This window comes from Grampus griseus (genome assembly GCF_964374135.1).
Source record: "Grampus griseus genome assembly, chromosome: 14".
Classification (NCBI taxonomy): Eukaryota; Metazoa; Chordata; class Mammalia; order Artiodactyla; family Delphinidae; genus Grampus; species Grampus griseus.
In genome coordinates this window covers 41868599-41891426 of record NC_139008.1, presented here as the reverse complement: position 1 = coordinate 41891426, position 22828 = coordinate 41868599, and the positions used below count along the sequence as shown (strand labels likewise).

General features: G+C 41.7%; 1 protein-coding gene across 1 annotated transcript in view; it reads right to left on the bottom strand.

Moving 5' to 3' along the window:
* The window catches only part of CFAP61 (cilia and flagella associated protein 61), a gene marked incomplete at both ends in the record, with an annotated part of 252425 nt that overhangs the window by 158298 nt on the left and 71299 nt on the right, over positions 1-22828 (bottom strand). Inside the window, 4 exons of the mRNA XM_082670561.1 lie at positions 13107-13246; positions 16936-16975; positions 18429-18607; positions 20931-21005. Of these exons, the coding sequence (XP_082526687.1) occupies positions 13107-13246; positions 16936-16975; positions 18429-18607; positions 20931-21005 (434 nt within the window). The remainder of the gene's footprint in view (positions 1-13106; positions 13247-16935; positions 16976-18428; positions 18608-20930; positions 21006-22828) is intronic.

The window sequence follows — 22828 nt, the reverse complement described above, 5'->3', positions numbered from 1 at the left end:
TCGCGGGCGGAGACTGCAGGTGGTGGAGGGGAAAGCTTCGAAACCGCGGAGGAGTGCACAGCGACAGGGGTGCGGACGGCAAAGCGGGGAGATTCCCGCACAGAGGATCAGTGCCGACCAACACTCACCAGCCCGAGAGGCTTGTCTGCTCACCCGCCAGGGCGGGCGGGGCTGGGAGTGGAGCCTTGGGCTTCGGGTCGGAGCGCAGGGAGAGGACTGGGGTTGGCGGCATGAACACAGCCTGAAGGAGGCGAGTGCACCACGGCTAGCCGGGAGGGGGTCCGGGAAAAAGTCTAGAGCTGCCGAAGAGGCAAGAAACTTTTTCTTGCCTCTTTGTTTCCTGGTGCGCGAGGAGAGGGGATTAAGAGCGCTGCTTAAAGGACAACTTCCCTGGGAGAACGCATGGCGCACCTCAGGCTGATGCAACATCACGTAGGCCTCTGCCACCGCAGGCTCGCCCCGCATCCGCACCCCTCCCTCCCCGCGGCCTGAGTGAGCCAGAGCCCCCGAAGCAGCTGCTCCTTTAACCCCGTCCTGTCTGAGCGAAGAAGAGACGCCCTCAGGCGACCTACACGCAGAGGCGGGGCCAAATCCAAGCTGAACCCCAGGAGCTGTGCGAACAAAGAAGAGAAAGGGAAATCTCTCCCAGCAGCCTCAGGACCAGCAGATTAAATCTCCACAATCAACTTGATGTACCTTGCATCTGTGGAATACCTGAATAGACAACAAATCATCCCAAATTGAGGTGGTGGAATTTGGGAGCAACGATATATATATATTTTTTTACCTTTTTCTCTTTTTGTGACCGTGTATGTGTATGCTCTGTGTGTGATTTTGTTTGTATAGCTTTGCTTTTAGCATTTGTCCTAGGGTTCTGTCTGTCCGTTTTTTTTGTTTTTTCCTAGTATAGTTTTTAACACCTGTTATCATTGGTGGATTTTTTTGGTTTTGTTGCTCTCTTCTTTCTTTCTTTCTTTTTTAAAATTTTTTATTACTTAAAAAAATTTTTTTAATAATTATTTTTTATTTCAGTAACTTTATTTTATTTTACTTTATTTTATTTTATCTTCTTTCTTTCTTTCTTTTTTTTCTCCCTTTTATTTTGAGCCGTGTGGATGACAGGCTTTTGGTGCTCCAGCCAGGCGTCAGGGCTGTGCCTCTGAGGTGGGAGAGCCAAGTTCAGGACACTGGTCCACAAGAGATCTCCCAGCTCTACATAATATCAAATGGTGAAAATCTCTCAGAGATCTCACCTCAACGTCAAGACCCAGCTCCACTCAATGACCAGCAAGCTACAGTACAGGACACCCTATGCCAAACAACTAGCAAGACAGGAACACAACCCCATCCATTAGCAGAGAGTCTGCCTAAAATCACAATAAGGCCACAGACACCCCAAAACACACCACCAGACGTGGACCTGCCCACCAGAAAGACAAGATCCAGCCTCATCCACCAGAACACAGGCACCATCCCCTCCACCAGGAAGTCTACACAACCCACTGAACTAACCTTAGCCACTGGGGACAGACACCAAAAACAACAGGAACTACGAACCTGCAGCCTGCGGAAAGGAGACCCCAAACACAGTAGGTTAAGCAAAATGAGAAGACAGAGAAACACACAGCAGATGAAGGAGCAAGGTAAAAACCCACCAGTCCTAACAAATGAAGAGGAAATAGGCAGTCTACCTGAAAAAGGAATTCAGAATAATGATAATAAAGATAATCCAAAATCTTGGAAATAGAATGGAGAAAACACAAGAAACGTTTAACAAGGACCTAGAAGAACTAAAGAGCAAACGAACAGTGATGAACAACACAATAAATGAAATTAAAAATTCTCTAGAAGGGATCAATAGCAGAATAACTGAGGCAGAAGAACGGATAAGTGACCTGGAAGATAAAATAGTGGAAATAACTACTGCAGAGCAGAATAAAGAAAAAAGAATGAGAAGAATTGAGGACAGTCTAAGAGACCTCTGGGACAACATTAAACACACCAACATTCGACTTATAGGGGTCCCAGAAGAAAAAGAGAAAAAGAAAGGGACTGAGAAAATATTTGAAGAGATTATAGTTGAAAACTTCCCTAATATGGGAAAGGAAATAGTTAATCAAGTCCAGGAAGCACAGAAAGTCCCATACAGGATAAATCCAAGGAGAAACATGCCAGGACACATATTAATCAAACTACCAAAAATTAAATACAAAGAAAAAATATTAAAAGCAGCAAGGGAAAAACAACAAATAACATACAAGGGGATCCCCATAAGGTTAACAGCTGATCTTTCAGCAGAAACTCTGCAAGCCAGAAGGGAGTGGCAGGACATATTTAGAGAGATGAAGGAGAAAAACCTACGACCAAGATTACGCTACCCAGCAAGGATCTCATTTACATTTGATGGAGAAATTAAAACCTTTACAGACAAGCACAAGCTGAGAGAGTTCAGCACCACCAAACCAGCTTTACAAAAAATGCTAAAGGAACTTCTCTAGGCAGGAAACACAAGAGAAGGAAAAGACCTACAATAACAAACCCAAAACAATTAAGAAAATGGTAATAGGAACATACATATTGATAATTGCCTTAAATGTAAATGGATTAAATGCTCCAACCAACAGACATAGACTGGCTGAATGCATACAAAAACAAGACCCGTATATATGCTGTCTAAAAGAGACCCACCTCAGACCTAGGGACACATACAGACTGAAAGTGAGGGGACGGAAAAAGATATTCCATGCAAATGGAAATCAAAAGAAAGCTGGAGTAGCAATACTCGTATCAGACAAAATAGACTTTAAAACAAAGACTATTACAAGAGACAAAGAAGGACACTACATGATGATCAAGGGATCAATCCAAGAAGAAGATATAACAATTATAAATATTTATGCGCTCAACATAGGAGCACCTCAATACATAAGGAAAAAAAAAATACATAAGGCAAATGCTAACAGCCACAAAAGCGGAAATAGACAGTAACACAATCATAGAAGGGGACTTTAACACCACACTTTCACCAATGGACAGATCATCCAAAATGAAAATAAATAAGGAAACACAATCTTTAAATGATACATTAAATAAGATGGACTTAACTGATATTTACAGGACATTCCATTCAAAAACAACAGAATACACATTCTTCTCAAGTGCTCATGGAACATTCTCCAAGATAGATCATATCTTGGGTCACAAATCAAGCCTTGGTAAATTTAGGAAAATTGAAATCATATCAAATATCTTTTCCAACCACAATGCTATGAGACTAGATATCAATTACAGGAAAATATCTGTAAGAAATACAAACACATGGAGGCTAAACAATACACTACTTAATAACCAAGAGATCACTGAAGAAAGCAAAGAGGAAATTTTAAAATACCTAGAAACAAATGACAATGAAAACACGACGACCCAAAACCTATGGGATGCAGCAAAAGCAGTTCTAAGAGAGAAGTTTATAGTACTACAACCCTACCTTAAGAAACAAGAAACATCTCAAATAAACAACCTAAACTTACACCTAAAGCAATATAGAAAGAAGAACAAAAATACCCCAAAGTTAGCAGAAGGAAAGAAATCATAAAGATCAGATCAGAAATAAATGAAAAAGAAATGAAGGAAACGATAGCAAAGATCAATAAAACTAAAAGCTGGTTTTCTGAGAAGATAAACAAAAATTGATAAACCATTAGCCAGACTCAACAAGAAAAAAAAAAAGGGAGAAGACTCAAATCAATAGAACTAGTAATGAAAAAGGAGAAGTAACAACTGACACTGCAGAAATACAAAGGATCATGAGAGATTACTACAAGCAGCTATATGCCAATAAAATGGACAACCTGGAAGAAATGGACAAATTCTTAGAAATACACAACCTTCTGACACTGAACCAGGAAGAAATAGAAAATATGAACAGACCAGTCACAAGCACTGAAATTGAAACTGGGATTAAAAATCTTCCAACAAACAAAAGCCCAGAACCAGATGGCTTCACAGGAGAATTCTATCAAACATTTAGAGAAGAGCTAACACCTATCCTTCTCAAACTCTTCCAAAATATAGCAGAGGGAGGAACACTCCCAAACTCATTCTACGAGGCCACCATCACCCTGATACCAAAACCAGATAAAGATGTCACAAAGAAAGAAAACTACAGGCCAATATCACTGATGAACACAGATGCAAAAATCCTCAACAAAATACTAGCAAACAGAATCCAACAGCACATTAAAAGGATCATACACCATGATCAAGTGGGGTTTATCCCAGGATATGCAAGTATTCTTCAATATACGCAAATCAATCAATGTGATACACCATATTAACAAATTGAAGGAGAAAAACCATATGATCATCTCAATAGATGCAGAGAAAGCTTTCAACAAAATTCAACACCCATTTATGATAAAAAACCCTCCAGAAAGCAGGCATAGAGGGAACTTGCCTCAACATAATAAAGGCCATATATGACAAACCCAAAGCCAACATCGTCCTCAATGGTGAAAAAGTGAAACCATTTCCACTAAGATCAGGAAGAAGACAAGGTTGCCCACCCTCACCACTATTATTCAACATAGTTTTGAAAGTTTTAGCCACAGCAAACAGAGAAGAAAAAGAAATAAAAGGAATCCAAATCAGAAAAGAAGAAGTAAAGCTGTCACTGTTTGCAGATGACATGATACTATACATAGAGAATCCTAAAGATGCCAGAAAACTACTAGAGCTAATCAATGAATTTGGTAAAGTAGCAGGATACAAAATTAATGCACAGAAATCTCTTGCATCCCTATACACTAATGATGAAAAATATGAAAGTGAAATAAAGAAAACACTCCCATTTACCATTGCAACAAAAAGACTAAAATATCTAGGAATAAACCTACCTAAGGAGACAAAAGAGCTGTATGCAGAAAATTACACTGATGAAAGAAATTAAAGATGATACAAATAGATGGAGAGATATACCATGTTTTTGGATTGGAAGAATCAACACTGTGAAAATGACTGTACTACCCAAAGCAATCTACAGACGCAATGCAATCCCTATCAAACTACCACTGGCATTTTTCACAGAACTAGAACAAAAAATTTCACAATTGTATGGAAACACAAAAGACCCCAAACAGCCAAAGCAATCTTGAGGAGGAAAAACCGAGCTGGAGGAATCAGGCTCCCTGACTTCAGACTATACTACAAAGCTACAGTAATCAAGACAGTATGGTACTGGCACAAAAACAGAAATATAGATCAATGGAACAACATAGAAAGTCCAAAGATAAACCCACACACATATGGTCACCTTATCTTTGATAAAGGAGACAAGAATATACAATGGAGAAAAGACAGTCTCTTCAATAAGTGGTGCTGGGAAACTGGACAGCTACATGTAAAAAAATGAAATTAAAACATTTCCTAACACCATACACAAAAATTAACTCAAAATGGATTAAAGACCTAAATATAAGGCCAGACACTATCAAACGCTTAGAGGAAAACATAGGCAGAACACTCTATGACATAAAACACAGCAAGATCCTTTTTGACCCACCTCCTAGAGAAACGTAAATAAAAACAAAAATAAACAGATGGGACCTAATGAAACTTAAAAGCTTTTGCACAGCAAACGAAACCATAAGCAAGATGAAAAGACAACCCTCAGAGTGGGAGAAAATATTTGCAAATGAAGCAACTGACAAAGGATTAATCTCCAAAATTTACAAGCAGCTCCATGCAGCTCCACATCAAAAAAACAAACAACCCAATCCAAAAATGGGCAGAAGACCTAAATAGACATTTCTCCAAAGAAGATATATAGATTGCCAACAAACACATAAAAGAATTCTTAGCATCATTAATCGTTAGAGAAATGCAAATCAAAACTACATTGAGATATCATCTCACACTGGTCAGAATGGCCATCATCAAAAAATCTACAAACAATAAATGCTGGACAGGGTGTGGAGAAAAGGGAACCCTCTTGCACTGTTGGTGGGAATGTAAATTGATACAGCCACTATGGACAACAGTATGGAGGTTCCTTAAAATCTAAAAATAGAACTACCATACCACCCAGCAATCCCACTACTAGGCATATACCCTGAGAAAACCATAATTCAAAAAGAGTCATGTACCAAAATGTTCATTGCAGCTCTATTTACAATAGCCAGGACATGGAAGCAACCTAAGTGTCCATCAATAGATGAACGGATAAAGAAGATGTGGTACATATATACAATGGAGTATTACCCAGCCATAATAGGAAACGAAATTGAGTTATTTGTAGTGAGGTGGATGGACCTAGAGTCTGTCTTACAGAGTGAAGTAAGTCAGAAAGAGAAAGACAAATACCGTATGCTAACACATATATATGGAATCTAGAAAAAAAAAAAAAAGTCATGAAGAACCTAGGGGTAAGACGGGAATAAAGACGCAGACCTGCTAGAGAATGGACTTATGGACTTGAGGATATCGGGAGGGGGAAGGGTAAGCAGGGACAAAGTGAGAGAGTGGCATGGACATATATACACTACCAAATGTAAAATAGATAGCTAGTGGGAAGCAGCCGCATAGCACAGGGAGATCAGCTCAGTGCTTTGTGACCACCTAGAGGGATGGGATAGGGAGGGTGGGAGGGAGGGAGACGCAAGAGGGAAGAGATATGGGGATATATGTATATGTATAACTGATTCACTTTGTTATAAAGGAGAAACTAACACACCATTGTATAGCAATTATACTCCAATAAAGATGTTAAATATAATAATAATTTTTATAGATTTTCAAAAAAAAAAAAAAAGAGCATAGGGAAGAAGCCGGTTCTGATATCGTGTTCCCATTATGAGCTGAACGATCCTACAGGCAAAACTACCATTCCTAACATTTGTAAAGCTCTTTGTGTTTAGAACTTAAAGAATTAAAAATCTAAGCTTGCTCTAGAGAACAGTGACCTGCTGCCATGGCCACAAGAGAGACAGGAACAAGAGTAAAAGTGCAAAGACTGGACACGCTGAGAACCGGGTGTGCAGTTGTCACTGGGCTGGCGACAAAACTCACAGCAACAAAGGAAAGCTCCCAATGAGGGTTCAGATGGGAATGGTGACAAAGGTCATGATCTTCTAAAGGCACAGAAACTACTTCGGTTTGTAAGTCTTTAATTTTTCAGAAAAGAACCCAGGTGTACATGATTTGCTCCAACTTTATACGTAAGTGATTAAAACAAAACAAAAACGAAGCTGACACTGCAAATGGTTGCAAAGAAAAACTAGGGCCATGCTGCAACCAGGACTAATTTCCAGACAAGTGTTGAAAGCCTCATCGCTTTAAAAGCTTAAACTTAATTGTTAATAAAAGCAATACACGTACATAGTAAATAAGAGAGAGAGTGTACAAGAAAAGAATATGACTGTGAATTAAGTAATTAAGCCACTAAGAACAAGACCACTACCTCAGGCAGACCCATGGCCCGATCCTGATCCCTTCATCTGGTTGCTCTCATCAGCGTGTATTTATTCATAAAGAGAAGCCCAAGTCGTAAGAAAATGCCACCAATACACTCTATGTAAGAATGCAGAGAGCATAAAGAACATTCTAATGAAAGTTTCACCTGAGTCATAGTAAAATTTAAAATCTCAGTGATTAAAAATTAACTACACTTTCTATTATGGAAGTAATGCATGCTCATAATTTTTTAAAAATCAAACATAAATGAACAACCCAATCTTAAAAAAGGGCAGAAGATATGAACAGACACCTCTCCAAAGTAGACATACACATGGCAAATAGCAAATGAAAAGATGCTCAACACCATAAGTCAGTATGGAAACGCGAATTAAAACAAGATACCACTACCCACCTATGAGAATGGCGAAAATTCAAAACACTGACAAATGCTGGCGAGGATGTGAGGAAACAGGAACTCTCCTTCGTTGCTGGCGGGAATGCAAAATGGTGGAGGACTTTGGAAGACAGTGAGACAGTTTCTTACAAAACTCAATATTCTTACCATACAATCTAAAGTTGTGCTCTTTGGTATATACCCAAATGAGCTGAAAACCTACACCCATACAAAATCCTGCACATAGATTCATAATTGCTGAAATTCATAACTGCCAAAACTTGGAAGCAACCAAGCTGTCCTTCAGTAGGTGACTGGATAAATAAAATGTGGTCCATCCAGACAATGGAATATTATTCAGGGCTAAAAAGAAATAAGCTATCAAGCCACGAAGAGACATGGAGGAACATTAAAATATTCATTACTAACTGAAAGAGGCCAATCTGTAAAGGCCACGTACTGTAGGATTCCAACTATGACATTCTAGAAAAGGCAAAACTATGGGGACAGGAGAAAGACCAGTGGTTGCCAGAGGCTGTGGGGAAGGAGAGAGGGATGGATAGGGGGAGCAGAGGGCATTTTTAGAAACTACTCTGTATGATAGTATGGTGGTGGCTACGTCATTGCACATTTGTCCAGACCCAGAGAGTGTACGACAGAAGAGTGAGCCCTCATGTAAACTGTGGACTCCGGTTGATAATGGTGAGTCCCTGTAGGTTCCTTGATGGTACAAATGGTGTCGCTCTGGTGTGGGATGTTAACTGTGGGAGAGTCTTTGGGGGGACTGGGGAAGGGGTCTGTAGGAACCCTCTGCACTTTCTGCTCAGTTGTACTGTGAGCCTAAAACTGCTCTAAAAAATAAAGTGTATTAATGAAAAAAATCAAACGGAACCGACAGACAGAAAGCAAAGAGTACGTCGCCATCTACACCCCTCACGCCTCTGTCCTGCTCCTCAGAAGCACAAAAGGTTAATAAAGTCCCGTGGACCCTTCTAGAACATCTTTACATATGCAAGATAAAAACTAGATACGATGGTCCCCCAGTTTCCCTCTCGCCTTCTCCCTTTTAATAACTGAGTCAACTGAGTTTTTGCCGGGCGCACATCTGACCCTCCAGCAACTTGTCCCCCGGCCTCCCCCGCGGCTCGGCAGGGCCATGCAACCAACTTCCCGAGCACAGACTGTGACAAGAAGTGATGTAACTTCCGTAAGAGGACAGGCTTCCCCTCCCTTTCTCTTTGCACCCTTCCCCGTGGCTAACATGTGACTACGGTGCCCCAAGCCGGCTCACAGCACCAAGAGGAAAAGAGCTCACTCTGACGGCGGTCTAACACTTGTGTGCCCCATGGGCCCCTCTGACAGTCTGGGGATGCTCGGGACCCCTTCTCAGACTGATGCTTTTCAACGTGTAAAATCAAAGACAACAAATTATATCGAGTAGAGCTATCAAAATGTTTTTTAAAATGTGTGTTTTGGTAATATCTGTGCCTCCTCATCAATGCATCAAGTAACAAGTTTTGGTTGAGAATAAATTTACTGAAATGTCAAAGTATGATGGGCATCCATGTTTTGAGACATGTGCGACAACCGTAAGGTGGCAGGAGAATATCCGTGACTTCCACGGGCTACAAAGTCACGGCTTCGCTGACACTTCTGAGGTTTGTTGCCTCCATTCACAGTGGAAGGACACGTCAAACTTCAATCAGAGGTTAATAACAGAAAGATGTAATTTTTTTTCCCATCCGAATTCGCAGACCCCTGACTCTCCACACAGACAGTAGGTGAGACCCTTGCTCTATGAGACGGAGGAGCAATGAGAGAAGTAACTGGGTCCCTGGACAGCTTTGTGGCGAAAAGCCATGACTCTCCTTAGACCACCTGTTCCTGTCTGGACCACTGTGTGGTAGAGGCGGAACTGTCCTCTGGCTCAAGCCACTGTGCTTTAGGGTCTCTCTGCTACAACAGCCTTACGCTGAAAACACAGCATAGGAAGCAATACGTGAGGCAGTTATGAGTTGGCTCTGGAAGCCGGCTGCCTTCGTTCCAGTTCCAGCTCTGCTACTTTCTGCTATGTGCATTTTGGACTAGTTACTTAACCTCTCTGTGTCTCAGTTTCCTTACCTGTAAGATGGGGATAATAATAATGGTATCTAGCTAATAAGGTCACTGTGCGTAAAGACACATGGAAAGTGATTAAGAAAGTCCTTGAAACACTACAAACCTTCCATAAATGTAAGCTGTCATTACGATTATTACTATTATCATCTGACCCTTGCTTTTCTCACCATCCCAGCTATTATTCCATATAGTATGATATAGATCTGTTTTTATTTTTTCAAAATCTGCATAATAATGTACTGAATGAATATGCCAAAATTCATTTAACCATTCCCCAATTATAAAGTGATCATTTAGAAGGTTCCTCAAAGTTTCACTTAAAAGGCTAATATATCAATTATAGAGAAAGCTCTCTGAAACTACTCTACCAATCCCTTTGTCACAAGATTTTGTAACAGCTTTACTGAGGCATAATTTACATACAATTAAATATACCCATTTTAAATGCACAGTTTGATGAGCTCCATAATATTTTGTAAGAATGAGACTATGTGAATAAGACAGCTTGAAAAAGTTAAATTATAGAAAATGGACGGTATTGACATTGTTCCTGTAATAGATCTACTGTTCACTTTCTATTGATCGAGTTGGTCCTATTCCAAGATGGAAGTGTGGGGAGCAGCTCCATTGCCCATTTCTCCAGAAAAGCCTCCACATTTGTATAGGTGATGCACCCTTCCCCCACCCAGCCCTGAGCTTTGGGACCAGACCCAAGGACGCCAACCAGCAGCCTCTGACCCGGTGATGGGTTCAAAGTCAGCCAGCAGAGGGCCAATCTGAGCCACTGAGATGCAGTAAGACTGCTGTGTTGGGGCTTCTGAACAGAAGCATCCCCACCACTCTTCACCTGGTGGACTTAAGTGATAAAGGGTCTCATCCCGCAACCACTGTGTCTGAGAAGGGGTCAACTCGGAAGAGAGAGATCCAACAGGGCTAATAATCCACGTATGGAACCTGACTTGCCCTCGGAGTCTTCCCTTGCTTCTGTGTAGTAATAAATTCTCCAGTTACTTAAGCCTATTTGATGGGTTTCAACCACTTGCTATATCCAAGGTTGGTATAGGAAAATTCCAAAATTTAGGCAATGTGAGAAAGGAAATTAAAAATCACCCATGACAGTCCTCCTACCACCCCGAGGCAACCACAGGCCATCTCTAGCGCCTAGCGCCGCTAGCCGGGTTCCCCAGGAGGCAGCCTCACACAGAGATCTGCATGCTGGGGGTGATGAGGGTGGCTCCTGGGACCCTCCACACCTCTGGGGAGGGGCAGGGCAGGTCAGGGAAGAGGTGAAGACGGACTGCAAGCCACGGGGTCACAACAAATGCCCAGCTGACACCTCGGGGCGTCCTGGCCCTGGGAAGACCCTTCACAGGTGTCCCTCCCCTCGCTCCACACACACAGACTAGTTGCTGGATGCAGGCTGCCCTCAGGAGGGTGGACCTTGGGCAAAGCCCTCTCTTCTGTCCAGGGCAGTCTCCTCAGCGGGGGACCCAGCTTTGAGCTGGTGGTGCCCACACATCCCGCAGGTGCGAAATTAGTCCTGAACGAGGGGGCCTGGGCGGCATGAACTACATCTGCACGTGCCCTTTTAGTCTACTTTGTTCATGCATTTTCTCCTTCTTTAGAAATTTTGGTCATATTTAAATGCTGTTTTATTTGATAGGTTTTCTACCCTAACATTACATTCTGAGCATTTTCTAATCATTAGATCGTCTTAAAATGAACTGTAAGCATAGTTATAGATTACTTCCTATAGGTACCATAAAGTATTTAAACATTCTCTTACTACTGGATGTTTGGAGTATTTCCAATGTTCTTTAATCCTCAGATGTAAATTTTTGTTTGCATCTCTGCAACAAGTTTCCTAGGATATGTTTCTAGGAGTGGAAGTAAAGAGTGAAAAAATATAAACTACCTTAATGTTCTGGCCAAATTGCCTTTGAAATTTTATGTCTATTTACATTCTGACAAGAGTTACATTTTTCTCATTAGAATTGAATGTTTCTATATTCTAATTCTCGCCAACTGACCAAAAATGATGTCTCATTCTTGCTTTTGTTTCTTTTCCCTTATTAGCAATAAGTTTGAAGATTTTTTAATACCCACTGATTTTTTGTTTCTTTCATATGCAAACAGTCTGGCCATTTGTGTGTGGGGGTTAGTTTTTCTATTTTGGTGTTAAATAGTCTTCTAATTGATTTATTAAAGCTCTTTATATATAAAATATACCAACCTTGTGTCTGTTATATTTGTTAAAAATATCCTTCCACTAGTCAGCTGCATTTTAATTAAATTAGAGTGGTTCTGAAGTTTCATATAGTAAAAAAAAAAAAAAAAAAAAATCTTAATTTTTTTCTTCCATGTTCTAAAAAGACCTTCCCATCCTGAGGCACAATCAAGTTCAATCTTCACGCACACTCCTTGTCTAGAACTCAGGAAAGCTTCCTCTGACTGGGCTGAATCTCCCAATGATACGTCTCCATAGTCCCACAGACCCACTGCTGGTACACCCATCGCAGATGCAGTTTTACTTTTACAGGAGTGTTTATAAGCTTTGAAAGGATGTGGGACAACCAGTAGGCTGTTCACTGCTGTATTCTCAGAATCTGGCCCAGAACCTAGCACTGTAGGTAACAGTTTCTAATTTTTAACTATTGCAATATCTACATTTAACTCTTGGATCACTTGGGAATCTATTTTACTGTAGAATATGAAGAACATTTCTGTCTTTATTTTGTCCCACCATTTACAAAATAATCCTTCCTTTTCTCACTGTAACAAAAATGCCATCATATACATCAGTCTATAATAGCTTTACACACAGACACACGTTCAATTCTTACTCTATTGGGGTCTGCGGTGGGACTCTTTCTTGTGTTACCTTGTTCCAGCCATAGAAATGTCAACATGGCTATTGTTCTGACTATTTTGGAGTTAGATTATGCTCTAATATCTGACTAGACCAGCAACTTTCACCATGACTCTTCCCGTAAATGGACTGGTTAAAATCACTTGATCAAGTCCTCCGCCAATAAGACAATTTTAAAAATAAATCATTAAATTAAAATGTCACGGAGCTCCTGTTCCATTCTCTTTTTTAAATTTCATGGACTATCTTCTGGCCAAACGCGCATCTGCTTACTTGAGCAATCCTGCCCGATGGAAGACGTAGAGGTCCTGGTCCAGGGTGCAGTTGTTGAAGGGGACAATCTTCACGAAGTTCTGCATGAGGGCAAACTCAGGGGTGAGATGTGGCAGAGAAATGATGCAGAAGTTCTTGTCCTGGCGTGATTGGAGACCAGATACAAATCATTTATCACTAAACAAATTCCTGCCATAAAACACTAAATAGGAGTAAAATGTGTAAAGGAGATGGTATTCAAGTTAAAGATTCCTATCATTTGGAAAGTAATCAGAAAATTCAGGGGATAAGCAATTGCAAGAATATGGAGAAGGGCTTCCCTGGTGGCGCAGTGGTTGAGGGTCTGCCTGCTGATTCAGGGGACATGGGTTCGTGCCCCGGTTCGGGAAGATTCCACATTCCGTGGAGCAGCTGGGCCCATGAGCCATGGCCACTGAGTCTGCGCGTATGGAGCCTGTGCTCCGCAACGGGAGAGGCCACAATAGTGAGAGGAACGCATACCGCAAAAAAATAAATAAATAAAGAATATGGAGAAAATATCTGTTTGACTGAAACCTGAATAAAGGCATATTGTGAATCATAGGACCCATTCAGCACAGCTCTTTTCCAGAAGTAGAGTTTTAAACTAAGGACGTTTGCATTTGCAAATTCACTTGTATCCAGGAGTGATGAGGCTGCTCAGTATCATGGCAAAGGCCCTGGGTTTACCAAGTAATGCTGCACCAGCCGCCAGCCGTGGGCCCCACCTCTGTGAGATGAGAGCGTGGTGCTCCAGGCCTTTTCTGCTCTAAAGTCCTGTGATTACACATCAATGGATGTCTGTGTATTTTATCAGGGCACAGTCCCACTTGGGTGATGAGATCTAAGGGCTGGTTAACCTGGGCAGTGGGATCTGCGTGTCCTGACCTGTATCTGTGCTGTCCAATATGCTGGCCAGGAGCTGAGTCTGGCCACCGAGCATTTGGAATGCGGCTAGTGAGACTGGGGAACCGAATTTTTAATTTTATTTCATTTGATTAAATTTACATTTCAAAACTGATACTTGGGAACCCTCCTACATTGTTGGTGGGGATGTAAATTGGTGCAGCCACTATGGAGAACATTATGGAGATTCCTCAAAAAAGTAAACAAACATAGAGCTACCATATGATCCAGCAATCCCACTCCTGGACACATACCCAGACAAAACTCTAATTCAAAAAGACACATGCACCTCAATGTTCACTGCAGCACTATTCACAATAGCCAAGACATAGAAAAAATCGAAATGTCCATTGACAGATGAATGGATAAAGGAGATGTGGTATATATACACAGTGGAATACTACTCAGCCATAAAAAAGAACAAAATAATGCCATTTGCAGCTACATGGATTGACCTAGATATTATCATACTAAGCGAAGTAAGTCAAAAAGAGAAAGACAAATATCAAGTGATATCACTTATACGTGGAATCTAAAACGTGACACAAATGAACCTATGTATGAAACAGAAACAGACTCACAGACATGGAGAACAGGCTTATGGTTGCCACAGGGAAGGGGGTGTGGGGGAAGGTTGGACAGGGAGTTTGGGGTTAGTAGATGCAAACTATTACATATGGAATGGATAAACAACAAGGTCCTACTGTATAGCACAGGGAACTACATTCAATATCCTATAATAAACCATAGTGGAAAAGAAAAAAATAATAAAATAAAAACTGATACTCAGTTCAGTTATTGGAAAAGTTTTATGTATGTTTAGAACAATTTGGGTATGTGAATCTACTCATTCAACTGTAAATTTTACAAAATCTAGAAGCAGAGTGAGGATTTCTGATGACAGTTTAGTGCTCGTATAGAGATGTGCCCTAAGTGTAAAATACACATTGGATTTTAAAAACTGAGAAAATGGATGTACAAGATCTCATTAATACTTTGCATACTGATTACATATTAAAATCATTAAATTTTGGACATATTGCATTAAGTAAAATATATTATTAAAACTGATTTCACCTGTGTCTTTTTACTTTTTTTTTATAATGTGGCTGCTGGAACATTTAGAGTTTGTTGTCTATGGGACAGTGCTGCCATGGACTGTCTGTGCTCCTCACGTCCACCGTGACCCTCTGCCAGGTGCCTGCAGAAGCAGCTTGCTCTTCTCAGAGCTAATTTGTCCCTTTGGCATCTCATCTCCTCCTGAACCCTGTGAAGGCCTTGCCTGGGCGAATCCAAAACCCTGGACACATGTGCAACCCAAAGGAGTGAATCACTCTTTCACCTGATCTTCCTTCTTTCTAGCAAAACAACACAGCTCCTTCTGGGGAACTTGCGAGTCACGTTGTCAAAATACTCAAGCTGAAAATAAGGACCAAGTGCCAAGCCCTGGGGGGCTTCCTCTGGGAGAAATGAGTAATTCCTACCATATGATCCAGCAATCCCACTCCTGGACATATACCCAGACAAAACTCTAATTCAAAAAGACACATGCACCTCAATGTTCATCGCAGCACTATTCACAATAGCCAAGACATAGAAACAACCAAAATGTCCATTGAGAGATGAATGGATAAAGGAGATGTGGTATATATACACAATGGAATACTATTCAGCCATAAAAGAGAATGAACGTAATGAGTTGCTTCAACATGGATGGGAAGGATTAAGGATGAAGTAACGAAGGTATTTTGTTTCTGTCTCCCCATATCCTGAAATAATTAATTAAAAAGTAAACATGTCTTTTACTACCTTAAAGCCAGCATTGCTTTTGTAATAATACTGAAGATCTGTCTCTGCATGGACTTCAAAATAGGAATGAATTGAACTTACTGAATTTACTTTGGGGCATCTCGGAGGGAAGCCGGCTTTGCAAACCCTCCCTCAGGGTCATCTACAGTGTTTTATGAGCTTCAAAATTAATTCAAAAAAATTACGATGGAAAACATCATTGCCAAGTCTTCATCATCTTAACAAAATGAGGAAATACAATCTATGATCACATAGCTTTCAGGCAACAGAATTAAACCTATTTTGTTTTTTAGCCTTGGTATAAAGAACATCGAGGAAAAATAAAAAAATAGATAATTTGCCTGTAATTAGCTAACTGAAGAAGCATGGTTTTTGACTTGACTAAACTGATAGACCAGCCATGGAAAAAGTCATAAAACTCCAATTAAGGAACCTAAATTGTCTTCTTGCCCCACTTTCTTCCCTCCAATAAAGTGATGAGAGGTTGGTCAGAATCTCTATCCCTTGACGACCATGAAACAAAAGTGGAGGAGGTGGCCTGGACAACCTGAGATGGAGAACCTTGTTTGCACTTGTGTGCCTGCCTGGGGCCATCCACCAACCAACCGTAGAGGGTCAAGTCAATCCCATGTGTCAGGCGACACCAACCAGAAGATCAACTGCAAGTTCCCACTTTCCTACCCTCAGAAAAGCAATCTAATGGTGTCAGCATTCTTTGAGCCAAAGCAAACTATAAAGTAATACAACCGTCTAACTCACTTTAGAGTAATTCCTGACATTTTCATGTACTACCAGCATTCTATTCATGATTTGATTGTAATAAGACACTGATGAAGCAATCTCTAAAATAAATTATGCATTGAAAGAAAACTATTACAACAGCGTGACTGAAAAATTATTGAAAATGACAATCTTTTCTACTTTTAAGAGTTCAGGACATGTCATTCAACCTTTTTTTTCAGAACAGAGAAGTGGTTCCAACCTTAACATTCATAGCAGATTAAATGTTTGGACAATGAATATGGCATCCTACTATTTTATCATTTTTCTAGCTTATAAAATCAATTATATTACTCAAAATTCAACATGTACTTACAGGAAAAAGACTGAAAACAAAATTCATAAAGTCCAGTGACCTGTAAACAAGACAGTAAAAACTGTCAGTGCACATTTAAAAAGACCTATGGCTCTCCCCGCTTAGGCAGTGATTAGCCAACCAGTAACCAGAATTTGTGTCTAACTGAATAGTAATCAGCTGCAGAAGGCATAAGCTTCAAATGTCAGTAATGAAGTGTTTTTCTAGAACCAAAAGTACTATTATAGCAATTAAAAATCTCTACACATTCAAAAAGCAAGATAGTCATTCTGTGGACACGATCCCTCCCTTCCTTTTAGGAGGTGCTGCGGAGGAGACATGGGCATATTATAAGCTACTCTGATCTTTTTCTCTTTTATATGCAAAAGATTTTCTGACCAGCTGCAGGTGTATATTTATAGGCGAACCATAATGGGTCATCAAATGTTTGTTTGAAAATTCAAAAAGCACAATCTTATCCGAATGCACAGGGGAAAATAAATATACACGACAGATCTAGAAGGGTTTACAGGCTTTTTAGATGTCTACAATATAATTAGAATAAAAAGATTTCCCTTTTCAACCTTTCAATTGAATTTCAATTCCAAAGAAATCGAAAACTTGAAAGGATAAAAGTCCAAGAAAAGCATGGTTCTAAGGAAAGCTAGGAGAACGGGAATGTGATTAAATACATCCTCTAAAACGGGAGTGTCCAGCGGTGCTCTTGGTCATCTTAAAGATACTCTGGAAGCTTCCAGTCTATCAAAATGGGCCAGTCTTTCCTTTTCAACATTGTTCTGTGGACGGAATGGTGGACTATGTGGGCATCCCAAAGGGGCTGTGGAATCTCGGCACCGAGGGCAGGGGTCCAATCCAGACCACAGGGCGCAGCGAGCACTGAACACGGGGTTGTTCTGGAGGGACAGGAAACCTCGTCTGCCCGGGACCAGACCTCCTACCTCTGGCAGCTGCCCTGGATTGTTGATGGGTGTCCTGCTAACACCCCTCTCAGATTGAGACTACAGCCCCGATTCAGTGGGGAGCATAAAGCAAGGGACAAAGCCATCATTGTGGCGTGGCCTGGCCCCCCGCCGTCAGCTCAGGAATAGGGTAGAGGGTAGAGTGAGAAGCCTGGCCTGTGACTGGGGTATCTACTAAGTCCTAGATCAAGCCACACTGAAAATCGGTCCCACCACTGGATTATCCTTTCTTACGTGAGGCAATTATTCCATTTTTCCAAAGCCAGTTTCAGCTGGATTTTCTATTGCTTGCAACTAAAAGACTCCAGACAAGCAGCAACCTAAACCCAAAGTCCCCCCAAAATGCGAACTCTAGAGAATGGGGAACAGCATGTGGCTGAGGAAGGGATGATTTTCCAGACGCTGGGCAGCCCAGTTCTGTGGGTCTGACCCAAATTTTATGGGCTGGAGTCTGGAAGTGGGGCTTCCAGTGTTGGGCCACCAAGGCCAGGAGAAGGTCTTCGCGTGGCAGACACACTGGAGACCAGTGCTTACCTTGCTTCGTACTTCTCGTCAATACAAAACAGCTGGATGCAGAAGGCAGTGGAGGCGCCCTTGTAGATGGGGCGGAAGTTGCTCGTCTCTTCGGGCAGAGAGATGGATACTGAGCTCGTGTTGCTGATGCAGTAATCCGTGTAATCCACACTGTACTTCTGACTGAGTTTTTCTGCGTCCTACAGCAAGGAGAGAGGAGGAACTGAACTGGGAATCCTATTTATTTTCTACCATTTAATGGGCTAGTGGCTGCCTTGTCTCCACAGGACACTGTTCCCAGGACAGATGTGACTGCCTCACCTGAAACAAACCGCCCCGAGCCAGGCCCGGTTTTAAGGAGGTGTTCTTAGTGAGATTTCAAAATTGTTGAGGATGGAAACAAGTTCTCGCGCGAAGGTCAGAAAATGAACGGTCTCAGTTGGTCTTTGATACAGGATCCATATTTTAACTGCATCCCTGGATAGAGGTTAGAGCATGGGACTACTACATGCGTATTAATTCCATATAAGCAAAACACCTCTGTCCCCAGTTTTCCTTGTGATTTTGTGCTACAAGAATTTTTGGATCTTGGGACTGTTCCGGTGGTTTGCTAGTGAGGGGGAGCCCCGGGAGCCAAGTGCCCGGAGCCACCTGGAGAGTCAGTGCTGAGTCCTGTCAGGTCTCATTCATCGAAGGAGGTGTTACAGCTCAGTGAGAGGAACATGATTCACTCCGAGATCCTCTCGGAGTTCTTTGAAATTGAAGTAATGCGTGCGTATGGTAAAAAGTAAACTAATATTAGCATTACAAGGTTATAAAGAAAGTCAGGAGCCTCCTACTCCCCCATTGACGAGCATTTTCAACTTTTTCCTTTCTTTTGGCCTTTACCTCTATATTTCTGAGTACTATTATGCTGGTGTCTGTATTTGGAGAACAGGGCGGGAGGACAGGGCAGGGGTTCCTCCACGTGAAATGGAGAAACCCACTGATCCGTCTGTTCTCTGTATTTCCCCATCGCACAGCCTCGCACCGTGCACTGGATTTGGAGCTGCTTCTGCTTGACCCTTCAGAGAACGATCACCTGGTCCTTTCACTTGGGGGGTAGTTGACAAGCTAAATGTCCTCTGCAGGGAATCTATTGTCCCCAACACCACCTGGCAGACTGTCACACAGAGCCCTCGCCCCACCTTCTGCAGAAGCCCCAGGGCCCGGGCTCTTTGTGGGCACACGTGGAGAATCCCTCCTCATCACGGTGCCTGGCCTCCACCTTCCCCAGCTGTGAAGAGCCAGTGCAGACCCCGCCATCGATTTCCTTCTTTCTAAACACCTTTAAAGTGCTCGTGTTCCAATATCTCCTCTCCCAGTCTTCTTGTCTGTGTGGATTTGTGCCCTTATTCTTCCCTTATGGTTATTTCAGTGGTTTTTTCCAGAAAGGAGAGGAGATAAACATGGGAGATCAATCCTCCTTGTTGACCCGGATACCCTCTGGGATGCCAGTGCATCTAATGCAGTATGGACCATCCTGACCCCCTCCACATCCTTGTTTGGGTCCCTAAAGGAATGGCTACCCTCTTAGAAATACTGGAGAGAGATTGCTCCCCTCTGCTGCGTGCCCTGAGGAGTGGACACCCTAATGTGGGTTCCCCAGAAGCAAAAGGAGCTAAGTTCACACAGGGAGCGATGCCAGGAAATTCTGTGAGGCTAGTGGGCGAGTGAGGAGGGAAGAGAAGGACCCCAACGCGGCACAATGAACAAGTGGGTTATTGTCAATCCCGCCAAGACCTCGGGGAGATGTGGAGAGCACTCCTGGGAGCCATCCTACCCAAAAGGCAGAGGAGCTGGGGGCTGATTCTCCAACTGCCCCTGGAGGTGGCGACCTGCCTGCAGGAATAGCCCCAGGGAAAGAGCAGGCACTGAAACCCCCATCCTCAGGGTGCTGGGGGGTGAGCAGTGCCAGAGGAGCTGGTAGGGGACCTGCAGCACATGCCAATGTGAGGCTCAGAAAGCGGACCTGTGCCCGCCTGGGGCCCACTCCTTCCAGAAGCATGTCCCGCTCCTGGCAGCTGGTGGAAGATGCTACCACCCCTTGGCCTGAATCTGTAACAGGAGGAAGCAGTTCCTGGAACCAGAGATGCGTGTGAATGACACATCAGACACATAAGTGTGTACATGGACGTACTCTACGTAGAGCAGGAGAAAACTCCTACAGACATTTGCCCCTCCAAAATGTTTTCTCTCTAGACGATGGGAAGAACAGAAAGATTCTATTTACTGAAATGGTTGCAAATTATTGATGTAGAAAGTGTAACTTCTAGGACCAAGCTGTGCAAGGGATATAGAATAAAGGTCTCATGACAGTGGAGTGAGAGTTCACCGAGGAAGGCTTTGTGGAGCGGGTTCTGAGTAAGGAGGTGGCTCTGAACTGGGAAAGAAGGCGGGAGGCCTGGCGAGGAAAGCGCACGAAGACGCACGTGGAGAGGAGTGAGCCGCACTGGCCCCCTGAAGGGCCCTCGCAAGCCCTACCTCCGCTTCACTAGCGTTTCCACTTTGGACTGGTGATAAAGCTTCCTCCATTGTGGCTTCTTCTGTGCTTTTTCTCTGCAAAAGACAAAGGCAAGACATGAGAATAAATCAACACCCACAGTGGTTCAGAGCTCGAGCTCTGTATGAGCTGCCTGGGTCAGATCCTGGCCTCCCTTCTTACAGGGCATGTGGCGTTGGGAAAGTGAGGGATCCCCAGTTTCCTCATCTGTACAAAGGGGCTAAGAGCAGCACCTACCTCATAAGGTTGTCCTGAGGATAAAATAAGGACAGGTGGATGGAGAGATGCTTAGCATCTCCTGACTCTCTGTAGATGTTAGTTATTCCTCCTTTATTCTTATTCTTCTGTGTAACTTAAAAGATGCACTAGGGCTTTTTAAAAAACTGCTTTATTGAGGTATAGTTGACATACAGTAAACAGCATATATTTAAAGTGTAGCTTCTGAAAAGTTTTGACCCATAGGTACCTATAAAAATATCACCACGATAAAAATAATGAACATATACATCACTCCCCAAAGCTTCTGTGTTTCTGTATGGCTCTTCCTCCCACCCGGGGCCACTCTGCCAACCACAGGCAAACAATGATCTGCTCTTTGTCACTGTAGATTATATGCTGAGTATCCAGAAAGATCTAGATCTTTCTAGATCTAGAAATAGAAAGATAAATAGAAAGATAAACAGAAAGATCTATTTCTGGATCTTCTATTCTGTTCCGTTCATCTATTTGTTGACCTTGACATCATTACCACACTGTCTCAGTTACAAAAACCTTATAATAAATCTTGAAGTCAGTAGCATTAGACCTACAACCTTGTTCTCTTTCCATAGTTTCTTTGTGCTAGGTCCTTCCCACTTCCTCATGAATTTTGAAATCACTTTTTCAATTTCTCTAAAAATTCCTCCTGAAATTTTGACTGTATTTCATTGATCAATCAACAACTTGACAATATCGAGTCCTCGAAATTATGTACAGGGGATATCTCTCCATTTATTTAGGTCTTATTTCATTTCTCTCAGAAATGTTTTGTAGTTTTTAGCATACACAAAATACTTAAATCTGACAACATCTTTTGTCAGATTTAAGTATTCTGTGTATTTGTACTGTTGTAAATGGTAGTTATTTAAATTTCTGATTGTTCATTGCCATTATACAGAGATAAAATTGAACTTTGCATGTTAATTTTGTGTATATTCTTTTGATTCTTTTCTTGTCTTTTTTCACTGGCTTGAACCGCCAGAATAATTCTGAATAGAAGTGGTGAGAACTGACATTCTTGTTTTGTTTCTGACCTTGGCGGAAAAGCACTCAGTCTTTTACCAAGGATGATGTTAGCTATAGGTTTTTCAACGATAACCTCTATCAAATTGAAGAAGTTCTCTTCTACTCCTAATTTTCTGAGAGTTTTTATGAGGAATGAATGTGAATTTTCAGACACCTTTCCTGCATTTATGAGATAAACATATAAGTACTCTTTTTTAGAATGTTAATGTGGTGAATTACATTGATTTTCTTATGTTAAACCAACCTTGCATTCTCAGAATAAAGCCTACTTGATCACGACATTGTCCTTTTAATATATTGGTTCAATTTATTAAAGGTTTTATTTGAATTTTTCCATCGATGTTTATGAGAGCTGTTGATTTGAAGTTTTATTTCCCTGTGATGTCTTTTGTTGGGAAAGAACATACTTTAGATGACCTGAATCCTTTTAAATTTATTGAGACTTCTTTTCTAGCTTGAAATATGATCTAACTTGGTAACTATTCCATGTGGATGTGGGAAAGTGTATTCTGCCGTTGTTGGGTAGAGTTAGGTCAAATTGGTCAATAGTATTCTTAAAATCTTCTACATTCTTACTGATTTACTGTCTACTCGT